The 27,179-nt window shown below is 39.4% G+C and overlaps 1 protein-coding gene across 1 annotated transcript in view; it reads left to right on the plus strand.

The window, feature by feature from the left end:
* The first annotated feature begins 252 nt into the window (after positions 1-252).
* The window catches only part of LOC124544761 (splicing factor 3B subunit 6), a 33,256-nt gene continuing 6,329 nt past the window's right edge, over positions 253-27,179 (plus strand). Inside the window, exons 1-2 of the mRNA XM_047123439.1 lie at positions 253-418; positions 25,860-25,978. Of these exons, the coding sequence (XP_046979395.1) occupies positions 383-418; positions 25,860-25,978 (155 nt within the window). The 5' untranslated portion in view covers positions 253-382. The remainder of the gene's footprint in view (positions 419-25,859; positions 25,979-27,179) is intronic.

Consider the following 27,179-nt stretch of genomic DNA (forward strand, 5'->3'; position numbering starts at 1 on the left):
TCGTTGTATGCGGACGGGCATTAAAAAATTGATGTCTGTGGAAACCCCGCGAATTACTATAGAAACACTCTGTTTCCTTGATTGAAAGAAAGAATAAAAACCCTTCGGAAAAATAAATCGTTATGTCGATGTGCTTAGTCGTGTTCATATTTAAAGGATAAATGTTTAGTTTTACTCCACGCTTGTAATTACGGGAAGCTAGGAGCAACGCGAATTTCCGTGGGAAAATCTGTAAAGCCATTAACTTTGATTTCGCTATTGTCAAAGACCTTAGGTTGTTGTTATCGTTGCCAGGATTAGGAAAGTTGTTGTATGTTGTTGTTGCAGTGATTGGCGTAATTGTATCGGACAAATCATTTTAAGAACGTATTGAGTTTAAAAAATGGCGACGTTAGCATTGATGCAGCGGAGGGCAAATGTGAGTAGCAAGTGCCTTGAGAACTTGTATCAATTAATGTTTTTCCATGCGTGCCTCAGATTGAGTGTGCTGTTTTCGTGCTTAAAGTGAGTGTTACATTATGATATTTTGTTAACACATTAGCGATTGTTATATTATACATGACCGCAGTTCTGTTGTAGTGGGCATATTATTGAGTTCGTCGTTTTCAGCCTTGCGAGAACTTTGTTGCTGCTGAGCTCACTTGTGACTTCGCTCGCCACATATTGAATCTTAATGATGAATAAGTCTTTTTCTCATTGACTTTTAATAAACTATCGATTGCAAGTGATTTTGCAAATTACTCTCACCGTTTAATGTTTTTTCGAGCTGATGGCCCCTACATGGAACTGATCAGCATGATGAAGACCTAGCTGAGTAAATAACGAAGTTGCACCACTCAGTGGCGTTGGAAGCATAGATCATTTTTAGATGGTTTATTTTTCTTCTGCCGACAAGTGCTAATCATCAGTGATAAGATGGTAGACGCTTTTAACGCAGAAGGCAGTAACACACAAAGTATAAACGAAGCCTATTACAGGGCTGTGCTGTTACTTTGTTACAGAAATGTCAAACTTTGAAGATCGCTTGTACATTTATTTATAAAATCTGTTTGCATAATTAACAAAGTTATTATTCCAGGTATCATTTGTTTTAGACCTTAAACAATTAGAAAACTGACTTGATGGTCAGCGTTATTTCTGTTTCTTTTTGACCCTGTCACTCTGAATTTGCACGTCATATTTCATCTCACAATCAAAGTACTGCCATATGCTTATACGTCCATTTACATAGTTGACAAAGTGACTATCAAAAGTATATCAGATGCTAAGCTTGTCTCAGATGACTAGTATTGTTTGCTTTTGCCACACCTCCAGCATGAAACACAGAAATGGTCTAAAGTAATGCATTGGACTAACCCCCTCCCCTTGAATCTTGGATGAGGTGACAGACTGGTCTGTAGCACAGCCCGAGATTAGGTTAGGCTGGAAAGTGACAGTTTTGTTGTGAGTTGGCAAAGCCAATAATGCGAAAGCAGAAAATGTGTTTGTGGTAACAAATTGACCAGTGGTGAAGTGCAATGTTTATAACTGCACCATATTGAAAAATGTAAGGTAGTCTTGTATGTAACATTTCACACATAAATGTGGGGAAGCAATTAACATGTTTGATGTTTACAAATTTCTCTTCTTCAGAAATGGTTTTCTTGCCGTTGCCAATCTGTATTTTATATCCTCTGTACTGCGGCCATCATCAGTTATTTTGCCACCCAAATAATAAAGCTAGTCTTTTTCTTTAGGGGGATTGGTGCTAGAACTTCGAACTGCTTTTTAGTGCAGTGTGGTGCACATATACATGTATTAACAGCTACATGTGCTTTTAATTGGCTTCTGATATCATAATTTTGTTACATTATTGTTATTAGCCTTAAGTTATCACTGCCAGATAAATATAGGGATCTTCCAGAGTTCTTCATACATTAAGGTCTTCAACATGTTGCAACAAATTTGTCTCGCTTTTTTCCCCTGCATGTCAGTCTGTTTTCCATTTAGTTGTCCTCTAAAATTTTTCCTTATCAAAAAGACACCAACACAGAAGCTCCTTAGTCCTTATCGCATCCTGTAATATTGCTGTATTGGCAGCTCACTTCCATTTCAGTTTTGTTTAAATAGTCACTGTCACACACTCAATTTATGTATTGTCTCCTATCATTTTCTGTGTGGTTTTTGTCCCTTCATGTTATGCTCAACCTGCTTATATTATTTCCATTGCTCAGTGGGCAGCCCTTAATTTTTGAAGTGTTTGAGCACATTTGCTTCAGTTTATAAGTTGATACTGTCAGTATACACTGGTTGTAGGCTTCCTTACATTCAAAATTTACCTGTGCTTTTGAATACTACGCAGAATTTCCCAAATAAACTTCAAACCATTTTTATTCACATGTTTGTGTGTGTGCGTGCTTGCATGTGTACGTGCGTGTGCGCGCGCTTTCAACTGCCTTAAGTGCAGTATACAGATTTGTCAACTTTTTCGATAACTATATGATTAACTGTTGCTATTCTGATATTGGCATACAGTTTGTTTAATATTTTTGTCATCCTGTAGTTGATATTAAGGCCTGATGCCATATTTGCTTTCTTCAGTTCTTCCATCCTTTGCTGAATGTCTTCTGGATCTGAAAAAAAAGGTCATCTGCAAATTGAAGATGGTTCGTATAAGATCCATGTATGTGAATTCCTACCACATCCCATTTCACTGATTGAAAATCTCTTCCAAAGCTGCAGAAAATAGTTTTGGTGAAATGGAGTTCCCTTGTGTAACTCCTTTCTTAGGTTGGCTGGTTGATTTGGGGGAGGGGACTTAACAGCGAGGGTCATCAGTCGGGAGGAAAAGGGAGGGAACCATCTTGGCATTTGCCTGAAGCGATATAGGGAAATCATGAAAAAGATAAATCAGGATCGCCAGTCGCAGTTTCGAACCATTTCTTCCTGAATGCGAGTCCAGTGTGCGCGCCACCTTGTTCAGTCTCCTTTCTTAATTCTGACACTTTCATCCCCTTCATATAATCAGATGCCAGCTTTAGCTTTGTTGTATAACATTCTGTTGCTTGGTTCTCTTTCATATATGCTGGTATACATCTTTTTGCATTTGTCCCTGCGCATGCTCTTTGCGATTGCAGTGAGATGGCATTCGGTTTATGACGTAAGGACATTGCCTGCAGTGAATTCCAATTTATGAACCGTGCCTTTAGACGAGAGTTTCAGAATCTAATACTGAGTTTTGTCCAGTGATACTGGAGTTTGATATAGCACTCGTTTATAAACATTTGGCTTCTGAAGAAACTTAAAATTGCTTGCAAATAACGTCTTCTTGCCCCATCTGCCACCTTGACATCACAACATAGTTGACAGGGGTACCAATGCAGATATTGGAGAACTCTTGGTTTCTGCCTAACTGAATGATGCTATGCTGCATCTGTTTATACAGATGGCTTGAAAACCACTAAAAGGATAATTTACACGTATTTTTCAATGAAAGAACTAAATTGTTTGAATAGGTTAGACTCCCTGAAAGACATCAGTAAGAACTGAGCACACTGCAATCTTAGAAAGTCTGGTACGTGTAATGTTTGAAGAAACAATACAATCCTTTGTCATGTTGTACATTATTAACTATAGGCTAAATGGCATTTTCACCTTAAAAGAAAAATTTCTTAGTAGATGCTGTAAAATAGTGAGATAGATTTGCTTCGTAGTTCTCAGCACTATTAGTTCTTTCCTTGGGGAGGAGAAAGGGTTAGGTTGTGGAAGGTTAAATAATAAGAGCAGGATACTCACACCCTATGACGAGAGGGACCCACTTGTTCTGAGAATGAGGGGCAATGAAGCTCTTTATTAGGTCAGGATAGTGTCAGTTACTTTCATGTGTAACAGTGGCACTAAATATTTTGCCTCTTGAAGGTATGTATTGGCAAACAGTTTTATTTCAAAAATAAAACTGGTAACCATTTGGTTTATGAAATGTTGGAAGTGCTATAGGTTAGGTTAACCAGTGTGAAATTTGAAACAAAAAGGACTATCCTGCCTTTGATTAAAAACCCTGTGTGGAATCACTGGCAGTTAAAAGGTGGGTGCTGTCGGGATTGGTGAGGCAAAATATGATAAAATTCTGACAACAGACTTCCTTTACAGCAATAATATGTCTTGTGGAACAAAGCCAGTACACAAAGCAGTGCACAATATTCAGGAGACACATTTTCTCTCAGAATGACAAGCAGAGAGAGTGTCATTGTGTTACATCAATGGAAAAAAAAACCACACAGAACCAAGCAAAATAAAGTTTTACTCTGCAGCAGATTGAAAACTTCATTCTGGAAACATCCTCCAGGCTGTAGCAACAGGAGTGCTAGTTCTGCAAGTTTCGCAGAAAAGCTTCTGTGAAATTCGGAAGGTAGGAGACAAGATACTGGCGGAAGTAAGGCTGTGAGGGCGGGTTGTGAGTCGTGTTTCTTGTTCCATGAATGGTTCGGGTTGCTGAAAAAAGTTTTTCTAGTTTTAACTGTAGCAAATCAGCTTCTTTTTTGTCAGTAAAGTGAAAATGAATGTTGCCCACAGAAAAGCAGAGGTCCCGAGTTCGAGTCTCGATGCGGCACACGATTGTGATCTTCCAGGAAGTTTCATAATAGAACCAAGCAGTTTAATAAATGTAGACTGTTGCAAAGTTTATAATGAGTCAGGTGGTTTTATACAGTTCAACATACTCCTATTTAAATTTATCTCAATTTTTGAAATGGTTACCCCAGACAAATTATTATAATTGTTAAAATATCAAATCATTTCATTCTTGAAAGGGTCAGTCCATGTGAAATCAACCAGGGGTCTGGTTCTTGGTGTCTCAGAGTTGGATAACTTTTTGTACATTTATAGTAGTTGTAATTTGCAGGAAAAATCCCAAATTAACTTTTTTTTATCTTTCTTATTTGAGCTGTTGATTTTTAAAACCTCCAAAATATTTAAACTTTACAAAATCACCATATCTCAAAATCTATTTGACTTGCATCCCTAAAATTTGTACCATTTTATTACAGTTTCTTATAAGCTTTAGATGTATTTGCTAATTTGTAGTATTCATAACAAGCTGAATTTTTCCAGATTAAATTATTTTTAATATTTCAAAAATGGAATTAATTTTTTGTTTAAAAATGTGCATTAGTGTGTTTGTTAATGTGTGTGCCAAATTTCATGATGGTGTTCCAATGGGAACTTATTAAAATATATTTTATTTTACTGGTAAGTGCAGCACCTAGTGCATAGTCTGTATGGCATTGGACTTGCTACTGGGTCATTCCATATCAAATCACCCAATAAAAAATAAATTTTACACCCACCTCCTTAGATTTTCATGAAATTTGGCTCAAATGGTTCTAATACCATCCTGCAAATTTTTTTTGCTGTATCTCTTATAGTTTTTTTTATATAAATTTTTAAAGTTTTTATGTTTTGCGTTTTCCGAACCTTTGGAAATGGTAAATTTAATTTGTATTCAAAACTTTAAAATTGCTTATCTTAAAAACTCTTTTGTTTTATAAGAATTGCAATATCTAGGGTCTCGGACCTGATAGAATGCTCAAATTTGTTTTAATTTACTCTCTTAAACATATAGGCTACTTGATAAAACAAAAATAATGATGGCTTTTTAACATGTTTGTTAATTATAGTAGATTACATTAGAATTATGTACAAAGATAGTGTACTTACGACCCAACTGATTGCTTGAAACATTGAATTTTTTGAGTAATTTTGTCTTTTTAATAAACATTAATGCTGATTCAAACTGTTTTTCCACTTCATCCAAGAGCTTTCAGTTCTTTTGATACAGTCTTTTTTGAAGTAATACATTCTTCCAGTGCCGCTTGATGGAGGTGCGTCTACTACACAAACTATGTGCTCCAAAGGCACTATGCAAGAATCTTCTCTTTCAGGCCAGTAAAATGATGCAGCTGGTCCTGAAGGATGTAGAAATAGAATTTCTGCATCTTCTTCATCATTGAATATTGTTTTTACCAGTCCAAGGTACCAGTTACCATCATAATTTGCAGCCACATAGCTATTTATGGATGGTTCAACACAAACCCAATCACAAGAAGAATGGAAAGAAAAGACTAAGGAGGGTTTTACACTATCTGTAGTCCTTCTAATTTCAAGGTTGTTTGTTGGAAGTGGTTTGAAGTTATGAAAACTTCTTGTTCCATGAATGGTTCGGGTTGCTGAAAAACGTTTTTCTAGTTTTAACCGTAGCAAATCAGCTTCTTTTTTGTCAGTAAAGTGAAAATGAATGTTTTCAATATTTTTTTCACAAAACTTGTACACATCGATTGCTGTCATTATTTGTTCTTCATCTGAAAGCTGTAGACTGGCTTTCCTTAAAATTCTTTTAATAGTTCCTCCTAGGCCATCACAAATTGACTTCCCATGGCTTGTTGCAAAAAAAGAGTGTTGGGCCTTCAAATTAAAGTCTCTCAAGTGTTCAGTCAAATTTTTAAAACTGTTTCTATTTTTGTACTGCCCAGCACAACCATCTGTAAAGTAGTGAACTGAGTCAATGTCAGTATGATGTAATGACAGCCACTTTGTAATTTCTTTTTGTACAAAGTTAACAAAACCAGTGTCATGTTCTTGGTCATCACTAATAAAACAGTGGTTGGAAACAAAAACATTGTTTTCCTCATTTCTTAGAAAAACTCCAACTGGGTGTAGAGTACAACCACCTCTATTCCAATGGTAACTTTGGATCTCATTTTGTATAACAAAGGAATAATTTTCAGTGAAATCCATCACAATAATTGCTGTTTTGGGTGGTGGGTCTTCTTTCAATCTTTTAAAGGCTGCTGATTGGGATTTTGCTATAAACGAGTGCGGGGTGAGCTTTTCCAATGACCTAACCAATAAAGAAATGTAGTCTTCAACACTGATAGACTCTTCGATCATTTCTGCCCTGTCTGTGTTAACCCACTGACTGATTACAATTTCTTCTTCTAAATCATAATCTTCACTTAGTTTTTCATTTAAGTACTCAGTTAGTGCAGTATTTGCAGGACAGCTGTCGCAATGATGTAGCATGCAGTTTTGGTTTTCCGCGTTGCACACAAGCATCTTAATTAGGTCTTTATAAGATTCTTCAATTTTCACAGCATCCAGTAATAGTTTAACATTCTGGTGGATACTGCATACACATACAGTGTGTGTGCCTGCAGCACCAGCAAGGATACACCATTTAGGTCTCAAGAAACAAAATTTTGAAAATCCTACTTCTACCTCAGGATTCTCCCATTTGAAAGAATAATAGAGTTCTCTCAAGTTACGCAAAATGAGTCTTTTTTGCATGTACACATTTTTTTGAACACTTACTTTGTCTTTTGTTCCAGGTAGCACTCTGGAACTTTCATCCTTTTCATAAAAATCTGTTACAAGTCTTAATGTATTTTCAGAAAGAGTTTTACCTTTTTTGGACCAGGAGTTTCCAAAATACCCTTTTCAGATTTTAGCTTTCTAGCTTGTCGCACCATGTACTCACTTACATTGAATTCTTTCATCACTTTATTTTGACTCCAGGAATCTGTAGCCAAGGTCAGAATCTGGATTTTTTCTAGACCTCCCAACAGATGAAATCTTCTCTTTCATAAGAGAAACCATTACATCAAAATCCTTTGCTTTCTCAACCACACTTGTATCTTCTTTTCATCATCAGTACTTGGTGCATCATATTTTAATGCTTTTGAAACCACCTTTTTTTGCAATCTTTTCAATACTGCTAACCTTCCTTTTAAAATAAGACCCTTTACTTTGTTCTGACAAGCCATGAAGCTTTATCAGTGTTAAACCTAAATTATCAAGAGCAATGTTTGTTTGTACGAGGGATTCATTTCTGGATTCCAATTATTCTAATTCAACCATGACTTCATCATCTGTTTCACTTTCATTGACTTCAACTCTTAATTTTTCCTCACAAAAGTTACGGCATGTTGAGCAAAGCTTTTGTCCAGGTTTTATGCTAATATTTTTTGTCAGTAATTGTTTAGAAAGATCCAAGCCTACACTTCTCAACAATTTTTTGATGGGCTTTTTGTGTTTTTTTAGTGGGTCTACACATGTTGTTTGATACTTTTCAAAAACATTTAAAAAGTAGTAGCTGTGGTGTGAACATATATTCTTAAATTCGCACAGATTAATTCCAGATCGTAAGTGGATCAAATCTTTTTCTTCCTCACTCAATTCAGATACCGGTTGTAACTTTTTTGAAGGTGTGTAGGTTGTTTGGAAACAGTCAGATTTTTTAAAAAACCCTACGCTACAGGTTTGAATATCTGACATACTGATTTCACTTTTGGTCTGATTACTGTTCTGGTTACTTTTATAGGATATTGGAAAAGAATCTCTGTAAACTAAGTAACAGTACTTACTGAAAGTTCGAATAAACTTAATAAAATACTATCCACCACTATTTCACACTGTAATAATTTTTTACTTCAAAACACAGGAGTAACATAACAAAATCCAAGCGTACATTGTTACTCCAAGAAGACAAAAACTTATTTTCAGTGTCTAAGTCACTTGGTACTTTTTATTTTTAAAATACAATTAATATTATTTTAAAAATTAGATAACTATAAAACAGGTTAAAAAGCCAACATAATTTTTCTTTTGTCTAATAGCCTATACAATTAAGAGTATTTTAAAACAAATTTGAGCTTTCTATAAAAAAAACACACTTGTAAATTTTTTTCCATTTGGAAGATTTTAATATATATTTATGGTGATTTGTTTTTTAACATTTAGATATAATACACAAACTTATTCCAAAATTTCATACTGATATCTTGAGTATTCTTTAATATACAAATTTTTTTAGTTGTGAGGACACGTTCCGACTGCTGAAACAACGCCAAATCTAAAAACTTTAAAAATTTATAAAAAAAACTATGAGAGATAGAGCAAAAAAAATTTACAAGTGCTTTCAGGATGATAAAAGAAGTAATTGTACCAAGTTTCATCAAAATCTGACATGGTTGGTGTCAAGGCCTGGGTGACTTGACATGGAATGACCCCCCTAAGATGTGGTAAGTCAAAAACCTCGTAAGGCAGCAAATCATTATCTTTTGTTTAGTGACAGTCAGTTTAATACAGTATTAGAATTATTCACTTATATTTAATTTCACATTTGGCTTTCCCACATTAACAGTGAAAATATTTTAACATACACAATAATAATACATGCCCAAAAGACATTTCACTAATTGACTTAATTATACCTTAATTTTACAAATACATTAATATCAGTATTATTAATTAAATGATTGTGTAGCTGTTGTTATTTAACTGTGTGCTAATTGAGTGCCTTGAGAAGCGAATTTTTTTTTACTCATCTTTGACAAGAAAGATATTATGGTGACCCACCAGCAATCTTATTAGACTCTAAGATTATGTATTACATTTTTCTTTCAAATGACATAACCTTATTCTCTCAAGCAGTAGTGTCAGATTATTGATGTAACAACACCTCTGCCCCCACCCTCCCCTCACTGCCCCCTCCCCGGGGCTCACTGGTGTTTGGCAGGTTTGTGCTTGGCTACCAGGGGCCCCCAGCCTTTGCAATGTTTTTTCCCTTCCGTGCTACATGTCTGTCTTCTTGCTATTCTTTTTCCTCTCCCTTGGTCAATGTGTGTGGGGTGTTTTTGGAAATTTGTTCTGCATTTTCAGTAGCCTCTATCAGAAAAGTCTCTCCACTCTTTCTTGTTCCTTTTTTTTCTTTATTTGTTCCCATTCTCCGGTCCTTCCTCTGCTTCAGCATTTGAGGTTTCTCTTTTCGTCTTCCTCCCTGTGTGCTTTTGAACGCTGACCCACGAATCTGACATGGAACAGGTATCTGAGTAATATGTAACTCCCAGCTCTGAGTCGACAGTTAGGGCTCGCATCTACCCCCTGGTACAGGCTAGACCCAAGGAGGGGTGATTGCCTGAGCTACTACCTTCCCAAATTGTCGATTGGTTCCTCTGACAGGTGTTTGGAAGTCTGAACTGGGGTGTGTGCGCCACCTACTGATCGGGGGACGGGGTCCCCAGTTGGAAGGAGCATGCCATCGGAGGTGCTGGCAATCATGGGGGATTTTCTCGCAATGAACCAATCACCAGCAGAGTCAATGTCTACTAAACATAAGCGGAATGAGGCTAACGATTCCGAGAGCCTTCCAGTTGAACATGGTTGCTTGTGCTTTCACATACAAGGCAGTCAGTCCTTTGCTACAGTAAATCCATTTATTATTCAGAAAGGTGTTGATGCAGTTGCTGGCCCTGTGAAATCCTGCTGCCGTTAATACGATGGTACGTTGCTTTTGGAGACTACTTCTGATTCTCAAACAGAACTACTAGCAGCTTCGCTCCTCCAATGCTATCCTGTTCATGTTGAGGCCCATCAAATGTTGAATTCTTCTTATGGTGTTATTTACACTAGGATACTTTATGGTCTGAGCGAGGCAGAAATCCATACGTACCTCTCTGGTCAGGGTGCCATTGCAGTCCATCAGGTGATGAGAAAGGTAGATGCATCCTTAGTACCCACACACACTCTTTTTCTCACTTTTGATAGAATGGTACTTCCATTAGAGATCAAAGCAGGTCGTTACAGCCACACTGAAACATCCTGTCGACCCCCCCCCCCCCCCCCCCCAATCAAAGCCACCAAATGCATCCTGTGGTAGACATGCTCAGGAGGGCAATTGTCTGCCTCCTCCTCCCTCCTGTATCAATTGCAGTGGCGACCGAGGCACCTCCTCTCGAGATTGTTCCGTGTATCTTGATGAGTGAGGCGTCCAAGAGATACAGGTGAAGGAAAAAGTGCCTTACCCAGTTGTTCGCAAGTTGTCAGCTAGTCGGAAACCCTGTGGTCTATCATCTGGCACTTACAGTACTGTGCATGCTACATCCCACTCCACAAATGACATGGCCACGCAGACATGCAACCTCAGACACAGCACTGTGGTTATAAAATCACCCAGTGTCGTGGTAACATCCCCATCTCCTCTTCTAGCTTTGCAACAAGTCACCAAACTTTCGCCTCAAGGGGCAAAGTCACCTGCTACACAACTGGCAGGCTGGAAAGGAGAAAAGGTGTACTCCCACAAAGACTTCATACGTCCCTACAGCCAACAAAGATCTGAATCTGCCTCTGCCAAATGGGAAGGCTCCAAGTAATCAAGAAAAGGCGAACGGTCTTCTCCTACACCAACTTGGAGATCCTCTTCAATGGTGTCACCATGTGATACCTTTTCCCGGCTGACCACCATGTCGCCAGTGCGCACCACTAGCCGTTTTTCTGCCCTGGACTCCATAGAACGACGGAAGGAGAATTCCAACACCTCTTTAGATTGCATGGAGCAGGATCCTCCAGCCTCTGTACCCTGCAGCAGTGAGTTTTTGAAGGCTGGCACTTGGCAGCCGCTGAGGTGGCACACTTTCATTTTTTCACTGCTCCCCTTTCCTCAACATGACTCTCCTCCAATGGAATGTTCATGGCCTTCAATCCAACAAAGATGACTTACAGCCACTCTTGGCGTAGCAGCAACCACTTGTTATTTGGCTCCAGGAAACAAAATTGCATCCTCAAGACTGCTTTGAGCTCTTGCATTTCCTCCCTATCTGCTTTGACCTTCTGCCCACTCCCTCTGAGAACAGCATTCCATCTCATGGGGGAGTTGTGCTGCTTATCCAGGATGATGATCATAGTCAACCCATCTCCCTGACTACCAAGCTTCAAGCTCTTGCAGCTGCGTTTTGCTTCCTCACCTGACCTTTTCCCTTTGTACTGTTTACATCCCTCCATAATTCAGTGTCACCAGGGCAGACTACCTCCAGCTTATTGGGCAGCTCCCTCGCCCCGTTTTGCTATTCAGTGACTAATGCGCACCATCCTCTTTGTGGTTCTCCCAGAACCTGTCCATGAGGTGTCCTCTTGGCTGACCTCAATTGATTTAACCGCATCTGCCTTAACACGGGAGCACTCACTTTCCTTTCAGACTCCAAGCACACCTATTCCCTTTGGACCTCTCCTTCTGCACTGCCCTGCTTGCCAGTCATCTCGAGTGGCCCATTCTCTTAAGTACTCGAGTGACCATTTCCTGTGTGCTATCCATTTGCTGACTCCTATCCACCTACATGCACACCCAAATGACAGCTCTCTAAAGCTGACTGGAGGCTTCACTCCTCCTTGGTGACCTTCGATGAACAACATTTCCCCAGTTGTGATGACCAGGCAGAATATCGTACAAACATTATCCTAATTGCTGCAGAACATTCCAGTCCTCACACTTTCTCTTCACTGTGCTGTGTCCTGCTCCCTTGGTGGCCTGACGCGTGCCGCGATGCAATTTGCACACGGTGATGAGTTCTCCATGTTTTTATCCGTAATCCTACAGTGGCAAGCTGCATTCATTCTTAGGGTTAGCAGATCACTAACTGCATTTCCTTCACTAGTTCTGTTAACAGTTTCACTCCCTCGTCCGTCAAGTGGGCTAACCTCTGACAGTTCTCTGGTACCAAGATCCATTCCCCAGTTTCTGGCTTGACAGTAACAGATGGTGTCATAGTGGACTCTGTTGCTGTCTCCAACACCTTGGGCCACTGTTTTGCAGAGATTTTGAGCTCCACCCACTATTATCTTGCCTTTCTCCATCGGAAACGAGTGGAGGAGGCTCGAGCAATACCCTTCTCTTCTCAGAATTGTGAGTGCTACAATGTCACGTTTATTCTGAGGGAGCTAGATCACGCTCTCACTTCATCCCGATTCTCTGCCTCAGGGCTGGATGATGTTCACATTCAGATGTTGCAGAACCTATTTCTTGTGGACAAGCACTTTCTCCTTCATATGTACAATTGCATCTGGGCAGAAAGCATGTTTCCCAGACACTGGCATGAAGCCACTTTCATACCCATACCTAATTCTGGTAAGTACAAACACCTTCATTTTAGTCACCACCCCATTTCTCTCACTAGCTGTGTTTGCAAGGTGATGGAAAGTATGATTCATGCCCGGCTGGTATGGTGGCTCGAGTCTTACAATTTACTAACCACTGTATGGTATGGATTTTGAGCATGCCGTCCTGCAGTTGACCATCTCCTCACTTTGTCAACTTATGTCATGAATGGATTTCTGTGGAACTTTGGCCACATTTTTCGATTTGGAGAAAGCCTATGACTCCTGCTTGAAGACTGATATCCTTCATACACTCTACACTTGGGGCTGCCATGGCCGTATGTCCCATTCCCTTCAGGAATTATTTAAAAGACTGAATTTTCAAGGTATGTGTAGGTTCTGCCTTGTCGGACACCTTTATCCAGGATAATGGTGTGCCTCAGGGTTCTGTCCTGTGTGTTGTCCTCTTTGCTATCACCATTACCCCTATAATGGCCTGTCTGCCGCCGGTCATCTCCGGCTCCCTTTTTGTTGACGATTTTCCGATCTATTGTAGTTCACCACGAACTTGTCTTGTTGAGCAGCATCTCCAGCAGTATCTGTCGCCTTTACTCAAAGAGCATTGACAATGGCTTTCATTTTTCCACTGACAGAATTGTTTCTATCAATTTCTGGTGGAGCAATTGGTTTCTTCCACCATCTTTACATCTAGGGTCTGTTGATTTTCTGTTAAGTGAAACAATGAATTTCCTGGGACTCATGCTCGATAAGAAACATTCTTGGTCCTCCCACATGTCTTAGCTGGCTGCCTGCTGTATGCGGTCCCTGAATGTCCTCCGTGTCCTCAGCGGTACTTCCTGGGGAGCGGATCAGACCACCCTCATCTGTTTGTATAGGTCCCTTGTCCATTTGAAACTAGACTACATGGGTTTTTCGTTTATGCCTCTACATCCTTCTTACTCCATCTCAGTACTATTCACCATTGTGACATCCATTTGGCCACTGGCGCCTTTTACACTATCTTGGTTAAGAGTCTGTATGCAGTAGTTTGAACTACTGCTATCATATTTCCGTGGCTTTCTCCTCAGCAGATACGCATTCCATTCATCTGCCATGCCTGGCCACCCATTCTTCTTCGATGTTTCCTCTGATCCCCAGTATGGGGCACATTTCTATTCTCCGTTACATCTTGGAGTTTGCTTTTGGCTCTTGCTTTGGCAGCTTAACTTCATGCTACCTGCCAGTTTGCCGATGGGTGTGAATCCTTCACCACCTTGGCTTCGTGTTGCAGTGTGTGTTCACTTGATCTTCATTCACTTTCTAAGGACACTACTCCTGTCTCGCTCTATCACCTTAAGTTTCACAACCTTCACATGGAACTTTTTGATAGTACCTTTGGGTACACTGATAACTCTGAGACTGATCGTGGTGTCAGGTGTGCCTTCATCATTGGCACCAATGATTTTTGGTATCTGCTTCCGAAACACTGCTCAGTATTCACAGCAGGCCATGCAGTACATGTGACGACACAGGCTTTTCATCTGCTCTGACTCTCTCATTGCCTTTCAGAGCCTCTGTGTGTTGTACACCGTCTATCCCTTAGAGCAACGTGTCCAGGAAGGCTGTCACTTGCTCACTCTTGATGTAGCCACTGTGATGTTTATGTGGGTTCCTGGTCATGTCGGTGTGACAGGAAACAAGGCTGCTGATGCTGCTGCCAAGGCTGCAGTCCTCGTACCTCGGCCAGCTACTACTTCCATTCCTTCCAATGATCTCTGTGTTGCCATTTGTCTGTAGGCGGTGTTACTTTGGCATCACCACTTGTCCTTCCTTCATGGGAACAAGCTCTGGGGAATCAAGCTTCTCCCAGAAGCTTGGACGACCTTCTCTCAGCCCTCTCACCATAAAGAGAGCATTTTACCTAGGTTGGTCTTTTTAGCCATCGCCATTTGTTAAGTGATGACCTCCCACCACTTTGTGCTCGTTGTCCATAACCTTCGACGGTTCACCATTTGCTGAGGGAATGCCCATTCTTTAACCACTTACATTCTCTTTTATGTTTTCTGTCTGAGTTAATGGCCATTTTCTAACGATGCTTGGGCTGTTGACCGCCTTTTAATTTTTATCTGTCATAGCAATATAGCAAAGGAAATTTAATCTTTAGTTCAGGACCTATGTTTCGCTATGGTGTATTTTATGGGCCTTTCTCCTAGTTCCTGTTTTTAGTTGTCTTTCCTTGTGTCAATTGGGCTTAATGTGTAGTCATTTTTTAACTCAATTTTTGTCTTCGTGTTCTATGGTCCTGACATGGGCGCCTATGACCCTAGTTATTTTTGTGCCCTAAAACAAACAAAAAAAAATTACATTCATTTCCAATTAGAATCTGAGGCTTTTCACAGCTCTTCATCTGATAGTATATGTATTCTTTTAGTGGCAGTTGCAGTATTGAATTTATAAAGTATGGAGTTCTTTACTGCATTAAATTTATCTGGTCTTTTACACCTACATCTGTACTTTGCAAACCACCGCAAAGTGCATAACAGAGGGAATTTCCCGTTTTACCAGTTATTATGGTTTCTTCCTGTTCTATTCATGTATAGAATGCCTCTGTGCATACTGTAGTTATTCTAATCTTGTCCTATTGATCCCTGTGTGAACAGTACGTAGAGGGTTGTGCTATATTCCGAGGGTCATCATTTATAGCTGGTTCTTGAAACTTTGTTAGTAGACTTTCTTGGGTTAGTTCATGCCCATCTTCAAGAATCTGTCAGTTCAGTTTCTTCAGCATCACTGTAACACTGTCACATGGGTCAGACGAACCTGTGACTACTCATGCTGTCCTTCTCTGCATACGTTAAATATCCCCTGTTAGTCCTATTTGATATGGGCTTCACACACTTGAGCAATATTCTAGAATAGGTTGCATGAGTGATTTATAACCAATGTCCTTTGTAGACTGATTGCATTTTCCCAATATGCTACCAATAAATCGAAGTACACCACCTGCTTTACCCTCGACGAAGCCTATATGATCATTCCATTTCATATCCCTACAGAGTGTTATGCCCAGGTGTTTGCATGATTTTACCAATTCCAAGAGTGTCTCACTGATATTGTCATAAGATACTGTGTTTTTTTTCCTTTGGTGAAGTGCACAGTTTTACATTTTTGAACAATTAACGCAAGTTGCCAGTCGTTGCACCACTTCGAAACTTATCAAGATCTGACTGAATATTTATGCATCTTCTGTCAGAAAGTACTTCATTATAGATAGCTGCGTCATCTACATCTGCGTCGTCTGTATGTTGAATTGGCAGCAATGAAGGTCACAAGATACATTCTTCTGTAATTTCAAAACTGTTGTATGAAGTAAAAGTGAAGATACCTGGTAGAAGTAATTATCACAGTGCATGTTACACCTTTATAGAAAATGTTGTGTTATTGTGATATGGGCCTAGAAGGTTCGAATAGTATGCACTGAAGACAGTCACACAGTGACCGAAATCAATCTTTAAAATACAGGATTTCAATCTTTAAGACTGATGCTGACATTTAACCAAAATATATCTGCAAAAAAGTTAGTGGTTACTATTGGTATTACCTGCAAGGGTTCATCATGAACAGAAAGGGTCCCAACACACTTCCATGGGGCACACCTGAAGTTACTTCTACATCTGTCAATGACTCTCCACCCAAGATAACATACTGTATCCTCTCTACCAAAAAGTCCTCAATCCAGTCACAATTTTCACTTGATACCCCATATGATCAAACTTCTGACAATAAGCGTAGGTGTGGTACTAAGTCGAATGCTTTTTGGAAAACAAGAAATACTGCATCTACCTGATTATCTTGATCCAAAGATTTCAGTGTGTTATGTGAGAAAAGTGGGAGCTGGGTTTCACATGATTGACTTTTTCGAAATCCGTGCTGGTTGGCATGGAGGAGGTCATTTTGTTGGAGATAATTCATTATGTTTGAGGTCAGAATATATTCTAAAATTGTACAACAAATTGATGTCAAGGATATTGGACAGTAGTTTTGTGCATACTTCTACCACTGTTCTTGTAGACATATTTGATCTGTGATTTTTCACAAGAACTGAACACATTTTTTTTTGAGGGCTCTTCAATAGAGTGTAGTTAGAAGAGGGACTAACTCAGCCATAAATTCTGTATAAAATCTTATACGGTTTCCATCGGGCCCTGGAGCTTTGTTCAGTTTTAACGATTTCAGTTGTTTTTCAATACCACTGGCTCTACTACTGGTTTCCCTCATCTTTGCAGTGGTAGAAGGATTCAATTGGGGCAATTTTCATGGGTTTTCCTCTGTAAAGAAACATTTGAAAACTGAGTTAAGCACTTCAGCTTTTGCTTTGCTAAAGTCTTGACACTAACTTTGGTGCCACTAACAGCCTTTACATGTGACCAGAATTTCTGTGGCTTTTGTGAAAGATCATACAACGATATTCTGCTATGGTAGTCATTGAAGGCTTCACACATTGATCTCTTGAAAGCCAACGTGCTTTATTCAGCAGCTTTCTATCTGTAGCCCTAACCGTTGTTGTGTACCTTTCATGTATTAGCCTCTGTTTCCGTAGAAGTTTCTTTACAGTGACTGTATACCATGGAGAGTCCTTCCCATTGTGAACTGTTCTACTGAGTATGTATCTATCCAGTGCATACTCCTGTACATACTCCTCTACATACTCCTGCCCTGTTCTGAAAGTTTCAAGTTCTTCATTGAGATATGACGCTACTGAACTTTTATCTAGTTCACTGAATATTTATATTTCTGCTAGTTTCAGTTGTCCTTTGTTCTTTGGTAATCATTGCTGCCACAGTCACGTTATGGTCGTTGACACCAATTTTGATGTGGACATCCTCAAAGAGATCAGGTCTATTTGTTGCCATTACATCCAATAACTATCTGTTCTAGGTAGTTTTCAGAGAAGGTATTTAGTAATGTTTCACAGGATATCTTATGACTCCCACAACTAGCAAAACTGTAACTTTTTCAATTGGTTGTTTGATGATTAAAGTCTCCACTGATGATTACAGTATGACTGGGGAACTTATGCACATGTGAACTAAGGTTTTATCTAACATTTTGGGTTACATCCAGAGATGAGCCTGGTGGGCGATAGGAGGATCCAGTTACCATTTTATGCCCACCCCTGATATGAGACTTGCGCAAACAGTCTCACATGCAGCTTCAATTTATGTCACAGTGGAATTGAATTTATTGCCTATTGCAATAAATATACCACTTCCATTTCCCATTTGCCCATCCTTCGATATACACTTAAATTTTCCCCAAAAATCTCATTGCTATCAATTTCAGTACTCTACTAGCTTCCTGCGTGTAATATTATGTGCACTTCATTGTGAATGCTTTGGCAGTTTACCATTACAATTTTAATGCTCTCATGCTTGGGAGGCATTTCTTTCGATCTTACACTGATACTTCTGGGCTTCCTACAGCTATGTTATCTGAATTGGATGGAGAATCACCTAACTGTAAAATTCCTTGTATGCACCCCACACACATTGTAGCAATCTCGGATGTGTAGTGCACACCTGGCCCATTTAGAGGGACCTATGGCGCAAGTCCAGGAAGTCGCAGCCTAGCTTATCACAGAACGTCAAAGTCTGTCCTCCCACTCGACTTAGAACCAAGAGGCCAGGATTAGTTCTGGGGACAATGCTTCAAATTGTGAGCTTTGTTGAAGCTCCATGCGCAAGGTGGGTCATCTCAACCTTCTCTGCCAATTGCTGGGATAACCCAAATGTGACCACAGGGTCTAGATGACAGGCATCATTTGTTCCGGCCTCTGCCACAATTTGCAGTTGTTTGCACCGTATTGTCTCGGTGGCTGCTGGAATTGCCTCTTCATGTTGAATGAGCCCCCCAGGCACATACACTGAGTGTACCTGGTGTCTTTTCCTGTTCCTTGCTGGCATTTCCCTAGGTACAGAAAGCTGGCTTAAGCCAGAGATAAATTCTGCCGAAATTTTTACAAAGGTACAGACGGTGTTTAGAAAGGATAGATTGCATGCAACCGGTGGTGGAGTGTTCGTCGCTGTTAGTAGTAGTTTATCCTGCAGTGAAGTAGAAGTGGATAGTTCCTGTGAATTATTATGGGTGGAGGTTACACTAAACAACCGAACTAGGTTAATAATTGGCTCCTTTTACCGACCTCCCGACTCAGCAGCATTAGTGGCGGAACAACTGAGAGAAAATTTGGAATACATTTCACATAAATTTTCCCAGCATGTTATAGTCTTAGGTGGAGATTTCAATTTACCAGATATAGACTGGGACACTCAGATGTTTAGGACGGGTGGTAGGGACAGAGCATCGAGTGACATTATACTGAGTGCACTATCCGAAAATTACCTCGAGCAATTAAACAGAGAACCGACTCGTGGAGATAACATCTTGGACCTACTGATAACAAACAGACCCGAACTTTTCGACTCTGTATGTACAGAACAGGGAATCAGTGATCATAAGGCCGTTGCAGCATCCCTGAATATGGAAGTTAATAGGAATATAAAAAAAGGGAGGAAGGTTTATCTGTTTAGCAAGAGTAATAGAAGGCAGATTTCAGACTACCTAACAGATCAAAACGAAAATTTCTGTTCCGACACTGACAATGTTGAGTGTTTATAGAAAAAGTTCAAGGCAATCGTAAAATGCGTTTTAGACAGGTACGTGCCGAGTAAAACTGTGAGGGACGGGAAAAACCCACCGTGGTACAACAACAATGTTAGGAAACTACTGCGAAAGCAAAGAGAGCTCCACTCCAAGTTTAAACGCAGCCAAAACCTCTCAGACAAACAGAAGCTAAACGATGTCAAAGTTAGCGTAAGGAGGGCTATGCGTGAAGCGTTCATTGAATTCGAAAGTAAAATTCTATGTACTGACTTGACAGAAAATCCTAGGAAGTTCTGGTCTTACGTTAAATCAGTAAGTGGCTCGAAACAGCATATCCAGACACTACGGGATGATGATGGCATTGAAACAGAGGATGACACGCGTAAAGCTGAAATACTAAACACCTTTTTCCAAAGCTGTTTCACAGAGGAAGACCGCACTGCAGTTCCTTCTCTAAATCCTCGCACAAACGAAAAAATGGCTGACATCGAAATAAGTGTCCAAGGAATAGAAAAGCAACTGGAATCACTCAATAGAGGAAAGTCCACTGGACCTGACAGGATACCAATTCGATTCTACACAGAGTACGCGAAAGAACTTGCCCCCCTTCTAACAGCCGTGTACCGCAAGTCTCTAGAGGAACGGAGAGTTCCAAATGATTGGAAAAGAGCACAGATAGTCCCAGTCTTCAAGAAGGGTCGTCGAGCAGATGCGCAAAACTATAGACCTATATCTCTTACGTCGATCTCTTGTAGAATTTTAGAACATGTTTTTTGCTCGCGTAATATTGTCATTTCTGGAAACCCAGAATCTACTATGTAGGAATCAACGTGGATTCCGGAAACAGCGATCGTGTGAGACCCAACTCGCCTTATTTGTTCATGAGACCCAGAAAATATTAGATACAGGCTCCCAGGTAGATGCTATTTTTCTTGACTTCCGGAAGGCGTTCGATACAGTTCCGCACTGTCGCCTGATAAACAAAGTAAGAGCCTACGGAATATCAGACCAGCTGTGTGGCTGGATTGAAGAGTTTTTAGCAAACAGAACACAGCATGTTGTTATCAATGGAGAGACGTCTACAGACGTTAAAGTAACCTCTGGCGTGCCACAGGGGAGTGTTATGGGACCATTGCTTTTCACAATATATATAAATGACTTAGTAGATAGTGTCGGAAGTTCCATGCGGCTTTTCGCGGATGATGCTGTTGTATACAGAGAAGTTGCAGCAATAGAAAATTGTAGCGAAATGCAGGAAGATCTGCAGCGGATAGGCACTTGGTGCAGGGAGTGGCAACTGACCCTTAACATAGACAAATGTAATGTATTGCGAATACATAGAAAGAAGGATCCTTTATTGTATGATTATATGATAGCGGAACAAACACTGGTAGCAGTTACTTCTGTAAAATATCTGGGAGTATGCGTGCGGAACGATTTGAAGTGGAATGATCATATAAAATTAATTGTTGGTAAGGCGGGTACCAGGTTGAGATTCATTGGGAGAGTGCTTAGAAAATGTAGTCCATCAACAAAGGAGGTGGCTTACAAAACACTCGTTCGACCTATACTTGAGTATTGCTCATCAGTGTGGGATCCGTACCAGATCGGTCTGACGGAGGAGATAGAGAAGATCCAAAGAAGAGCTGCGCGTTTCGTCACAGGGTTATTTGGTAACCGTGATGACATTACGGAGATGTTTAATAAACTCAAGTGGCAGACTCTGCAAGAGAGGCGCTCTGCATCGCGGTGTAGCTTGCTCGCCAGGTTTCGAGAGGGTGCGTTTCTGGATGAGGTATCGAATATATTGCTTCCCCCTACTTATACCTCCCGAGGAGATCACGAATGTAAAATTAGAGAGATTAGAGCGCGCACGGAGGCTTTCAGACAGTCGTTCTTCCCGCGAACCATACGCGACTGGAACAGGAAAGGGAGGTAATGACAGTGGCACGTAAAGTGCCCTCCGCCACACACCGTTGGGTGGCTTGCGGAGTATCAATGTAGATGTAGATGTAGATGGATAGAGTCATTTGCTGTCTATTTGAACTGCCAACAATTAATACACTCTCTACCCTTTTGTGTCTGTGTCCTCTTGATACTGGACAAAACAGGTTTCCCCGAACAGGTGAAGCAAATCCCACTGGCTCAATTCCACTTTCACTGAAAGACAGCACCTCAAACTTGTTGTTAGGGGTATCGATACAACACCCTGAGTCCTCCCATGTTCCCTTCCACCCTATGCAGAGGAGACAGGATCCCCAGCAGAGTATAGTACTTGACGTACCTTTGGTACCCTTACCACAGGTACATGACTCAAGCTCTTCCAAGATGACAACTCGTAGCACCTGCCAGTCAAGAACGGCATTCACAGTGGGCTGCATTTTATCTGGTGCAATGTATTATATGACAGTGAACATATAACTTTAAATTAAGCCTGCAGATTATCTTTTAATTTGTTGAGCTAAAAGAGTTGCTAATACCCTATAAGAATTGAAGCAAATACACAAAATGAGATTTCTACCAAAGCAATAGAAAAACCTGAGGTAGAAATTACTAGTTTCCTAAAACTTTTTGAGGTTGATTATAGTTGTTAGCAGACTAAAAAACAAAGTTCATTTATGATAAATGTAGATAATATATAGGGCTACTCCTCTTTAAGGAAAAACTAGATGTAACACAATATGTTAGAATATCTGCTACTGTAACTAAATCACAAATGCAGATTTACTACAAATTAGATTATGCACAGGACAATGGTAGCTTCTGAAAATTCTCAAAAATGCACATTTATTTGCATTGATATACAGTGAAATTCAGGGTTGATCTCTTCTTAGGCTGTAACTGTGAAGGAAAATCGCTGATTTGATATGAAATAAGCTCTGTATCTAAAACATTCGTACCATTAACTTACAAAATTACAATTTTGTAAGCTCCATAAAATTCTCAAAAATTAGAGAATGATTATTTTGAATGAGTATAGGCCTACTATTCTCTAAAATTTTAAAAGAACACAAATTAGTTTACGCCTGCAATTGACAATAACAGTAAGAGTTCGTTGGGTACATGCGAAAGTTCAAAATTTCACAGTGTATCACAGTACAGACAATACAGTCAGTGCAAGGTTATGCAAAAGTGACGCAAACAGTAAAATATGCGAATCTAGAATTTCAAATTGTCACACTAATCTTGTACACACAGTCTCACAAAAAAAATTCCAAAGTCAGTTTTTATAAATAAGTAAATATACAAATCGCAAGGCTTTTTCTCTTAGCTGTGTCTGTGCCAGTGTCTACATTGGCATGTTGAAGAACACTGCAGCATGAGTTTAAACAGTCAAAAATCACTAAAATGTCCAGCACCAACAAAGCAAGTCTTCTGCGTGTGCGGCTAACAATGCAACTGTTTCTTGGTTAAGTAAAAGAAAGAGCTGGTCACAAGGATGTATAAATAGAAAGTTTAATTCTCTTTTTTCGGCTCTTGATAGCACAGAAGCCATCCACCATTTGTTGACATAGGCACGAGCAGCTAGTCCTGTAATCTGTTCAAAAGCTGCAGCATCTACACCCGCTTTAATTTTATAAACGTCAACATGCGTAAAATCAGAAACAATTTTTGCTTTATCTTTGGCTTTACTCATAAGAATAAATGCATGATACTTTTCTGTCCTTGTGACTGCTGTGGCTTTAGATAATCTTTTAGCCAAGCTCCTTCTTCTGTGCTGCATACTCATCACTTGTCACAGAGAAAAAGTGACTGATGGCATGTATGCTTATCACACTCAATCGGAAGGCAGGTAATATTTGATCATGTTGTACTTCCTTAGGTGACAAAGTGGCACAAATGTGCCGGTGTCATGAAATAAAATGCCTAATTTCCCAACAGAATGTTGAACTGCGCATGTTGGAGTATGACAAGTACACTGTTCCAATTTGTTAGTTGTGCTTGGTACTTGTCGTATTCTAACGTGTGCCTTTTAATGTTTTATGGGTGATTAAGCGTATTAAATTGAGACCCCTGCACTTTTCTTGTCCCCCGGTCACATGTGCTTAATGTGTTATACATGCACACTGCAACCTGGTTCTCTTTCCCACGTTGCCAATTTTATCTCTGCAGTTCACCCCTACTGAAATGGTCTGCAGCTCGTGGTTTCGCGGCCGCATTCTCGCTTCCCGAGCACGGGTCCCGGGTTCGATTCCTGGTGGGGTCAGGGATTTTCACCTGCCTCGAGATGACTGGGTGTTTGTGTTGTCCTCATCATTTCATCATTATTCATGAAAGTGGCGAGACTGGACTGAGCAAACGTTATGATTTTGTATGGGCACTGATAACCCCACAGTTGAGTGCCCCACAAACCAAACATCATTATCACCTACTGAAATGAATTCCTCTCAATAGAAGTGATTATTTTGTTTTTGTGCCTATCTGTGATCCGGCATCTCTGATATATATTTTCTGTGTTTGTTACAGTAGATGTATGCATTTGTTTTACAATGTGTGTACTGTACAGTTGTGTATTTTTTCAACATGTCAGGGCTGAAATGTAAACACACTTTCTCATTAAATGAAAAGTTAGCACTGCAACAAAGACTGGAGGAAGGGGATAGCAGTGCAACAAAGATTGGAGGAAGGGGAAGCACTCCGAAAAACTACCAGGGAACTTAGTGTAGACGTTTCAACATTGAAAGTTGGAGAAAAAATTGAAAAAATGTTGAATCATGTACAGTGACAATAGATGATGGAAATGCTGTTAAAGAGTCACAAAACATTGAAAAACTGTAAACTTGCACTGCTTGACAACACATTGTGGATGTGGTTCCACCAAGAAAGAAGGAAAGGAACCCCGATCTGGGCTCCGTATCAAAGAAAAGGCAATAGCTTTGCACAAAAAAATAGAAGCCGGAAGTGAGTTTGCAACTAGTGAAGATTCCTCACTGGAAAACCCATCATGGTGTTCAGTTCATTTGAATTTCTGATGAAAAACTATCTGCTGATGCTGAGGTGGCTAATGAGTTTTCTTTGAAGTTTCAAGACACTGTCAAAGAACATGACCTGTTACCTTACCAAGTCCATAAAGTAGATGAGACAGGCCTGAATTATAAATGCTGCCAAAGAAAATGCTCACCTAATGCTTGGACTGTCCCGCACTAACTGACTAGCAAATCACAGTGCAGTCAAGGAACACATAAGCACACTCTAAGCAAACATAACAATATTATATGTAGCAACTACGTGAGTTGAATGTCACAAACAAGTATCAGTGGAAACTTTCCATAATATATCATCTCGTAAACGACTTGAACTAGAATCCTGCAACAAACACCACTGACATTCTACTTTACCCTACTTGTAGTTTGTTAATGTCAGTAGACATTGTTCCATTTAAAAAAGTGTGTGTTTGCACACAAAAAATATATTTTCTAATTGTTATTACAATCTGTTTATTGGCTAACAAGGGAGCCCTTAACTTGCGGTCCATGCTGTGAAAACCGAACATCAGTAGCGCTTTCAATTTCCTCAATATCTGCGGTGTAAGCTTTAGGTGATTTGCCATGTTGTATTGTGTAACATGAAGGCTACACAGATTTGTTCAAAACAAATTTAGAGGAATGTTGTTGCATGGGCTGACAGTGTCCAGTTGATTTCCGCTGCACAGCTTAACTTTTTCAGAGATTCCTAATGAATGTGATAATCACCCTTCATATAGTATGGATTTAGCACCATGTGAGTGCCATCTTTTATAGGAAGCAGAATGACACGGCACAGTGATTGAGACTTCGAAATCACATGTAGGTGGAATAGTGTTAAAATCTTCATGCACCCTTTTAGATTCAGGGTGCCTTTTGTTTCCTAAATTAAATAATATGTCAAATTAATTGAATTTTCCATCAGTGCTTGGTAAAAAAATGATTATAATATTGAGAAAGAAAGAGTTCCTAATGCCCCACAAATTTTGTAAATCATTGGAAAGTGTTTTCTTTTTAATATTACAGAATTTACTTTGAAGACAAGGATTTTTTGAATCAAAGTATTTAAATCGTATATGACTGATTCATCGATGCTTCTTGGTTAATGAGTGAATGACAGTGCAGTCATTAGTAAACAGATGCCTAGCATTATGGTTAAATATTACTCAGTTAAAAGTCTGATTAGGTAAATAGCAAACAAACAGCCACATACTGTATAATCAAAATTTGTAAGTAACTTACCTGTAACACAGTTTACATTATAATGGCTGTTGTGAAAAAGAGGTATTGATAATACAAATAACTAATTCTCTGTCATTAATGTTTTTCCAACAGGTTCGCCTTCCACCAGAAGTAAATAGAATCCTATACATAAGAAATTTGCCTTACAAAATTACAGCTGAAGAGATGTATGATATATTTGGCAAGTATGGAGCAATAAGGCAAATACGTGTGTAAGTAATCTATACATTAGAGAAAGTAGATGCAAGCAAAAATAATAGTAACAGTAGCAGTGAAGTAATGTGGCCACTTGAATGGGAAATAGTGTTATCTGTTGTTTCTTCTGTATTTTCACAAAAAATTTAATTAAAATAGGGTATGGGAAATATTTTTGTGTATCACATGCTAAAAATGATGGTATTATATAAATAAGCACTAAATAAAGGTTAGTTTTTGGGGACCAGAGGTGCTTATCTTAGGCAAAGTGGGTGAAGGGATTAGATGAAATGAGACTAATCATGTTGGGAAATGTCTCAGATTTGTGGGTTACTAGAGAGCACAGAAAAGGCAAATGTGCAGTAAAATATGAGAGAGAGGGAGAGAGAGATTTGAAAACATGAAGTTCAAAGTGTAAGCTGAAGCAGCTGTTTTTTTAAAAGTAGCCTAGAAAAACAGAATAGAAGGTTGAATTATATGGAACTGAGCAGTTATAGAGAACAGCAAAACATGAAACAGTTATGGAGAAGAAACTGGCAGTGACAGGAACTTGTGAGTTGCAGAATAGAGAGCTGTAAAAGGAAAGGGAGACAGCAACAGGATGCATAAACTTAAGTTGAATTGCCAAGAACTATGCACATGTTGTAGAGTGAGTTAATGTGTGAAGTTTTGGTGCACTAGTATTGGTAAGAGAAACAAAATTGCAAACCTTGTGAGACAGACGCAGAAGTCACAGAGGATGCTCTGGACACATATTTTGTTTGTTACTGATGGAAAAAAGTAATATGATATGATTTGGCTGGGAGGCCCATGAGGTAATTTCAGCTGCTTGGTGCATGTCTTTCAAGGACTGATGAGCAGTATGTTATATATTCTACTTACTTATGTGTTCGTATTTTATGCTGCCTTTTGATAGGAACTTCTGTTGTTTTTCCATTAACTTATATAGCTACATTTTTTTAATATATTTATGAGTGTTGTCCAGAAAGTAATGCAATATATATATATATATATATATATATATATATATATATATATATAATGGTATCAATATAATAGAGGGAAACATTCCACGTGGGAAAATTTATATATAAAAACAAAGATGAGGTGACTTACTGAACGAAAGCGCTGGCAGGTCGATAGACACACAAACAAACACAAACATACACACAGAATTCAAGCTTTCGCAACAAACTGTTGCCTCATCAGGAAAGAGGG

Source organism: Schistocerca americana, chromosome 1, assembly GCF_021461395.2.
Source record: "Schistocerca americana isolate TAMUIC-IGC-003095 chromosome 1, iqSchAmer2.1, whole genome shotgun sequence".
Lineage (NCBI taxonomy): Eukaryota > Metazoa > Arthropoda > Insecta > Orthoptera > Acrididae > Schistocerca > Schistocerca americana.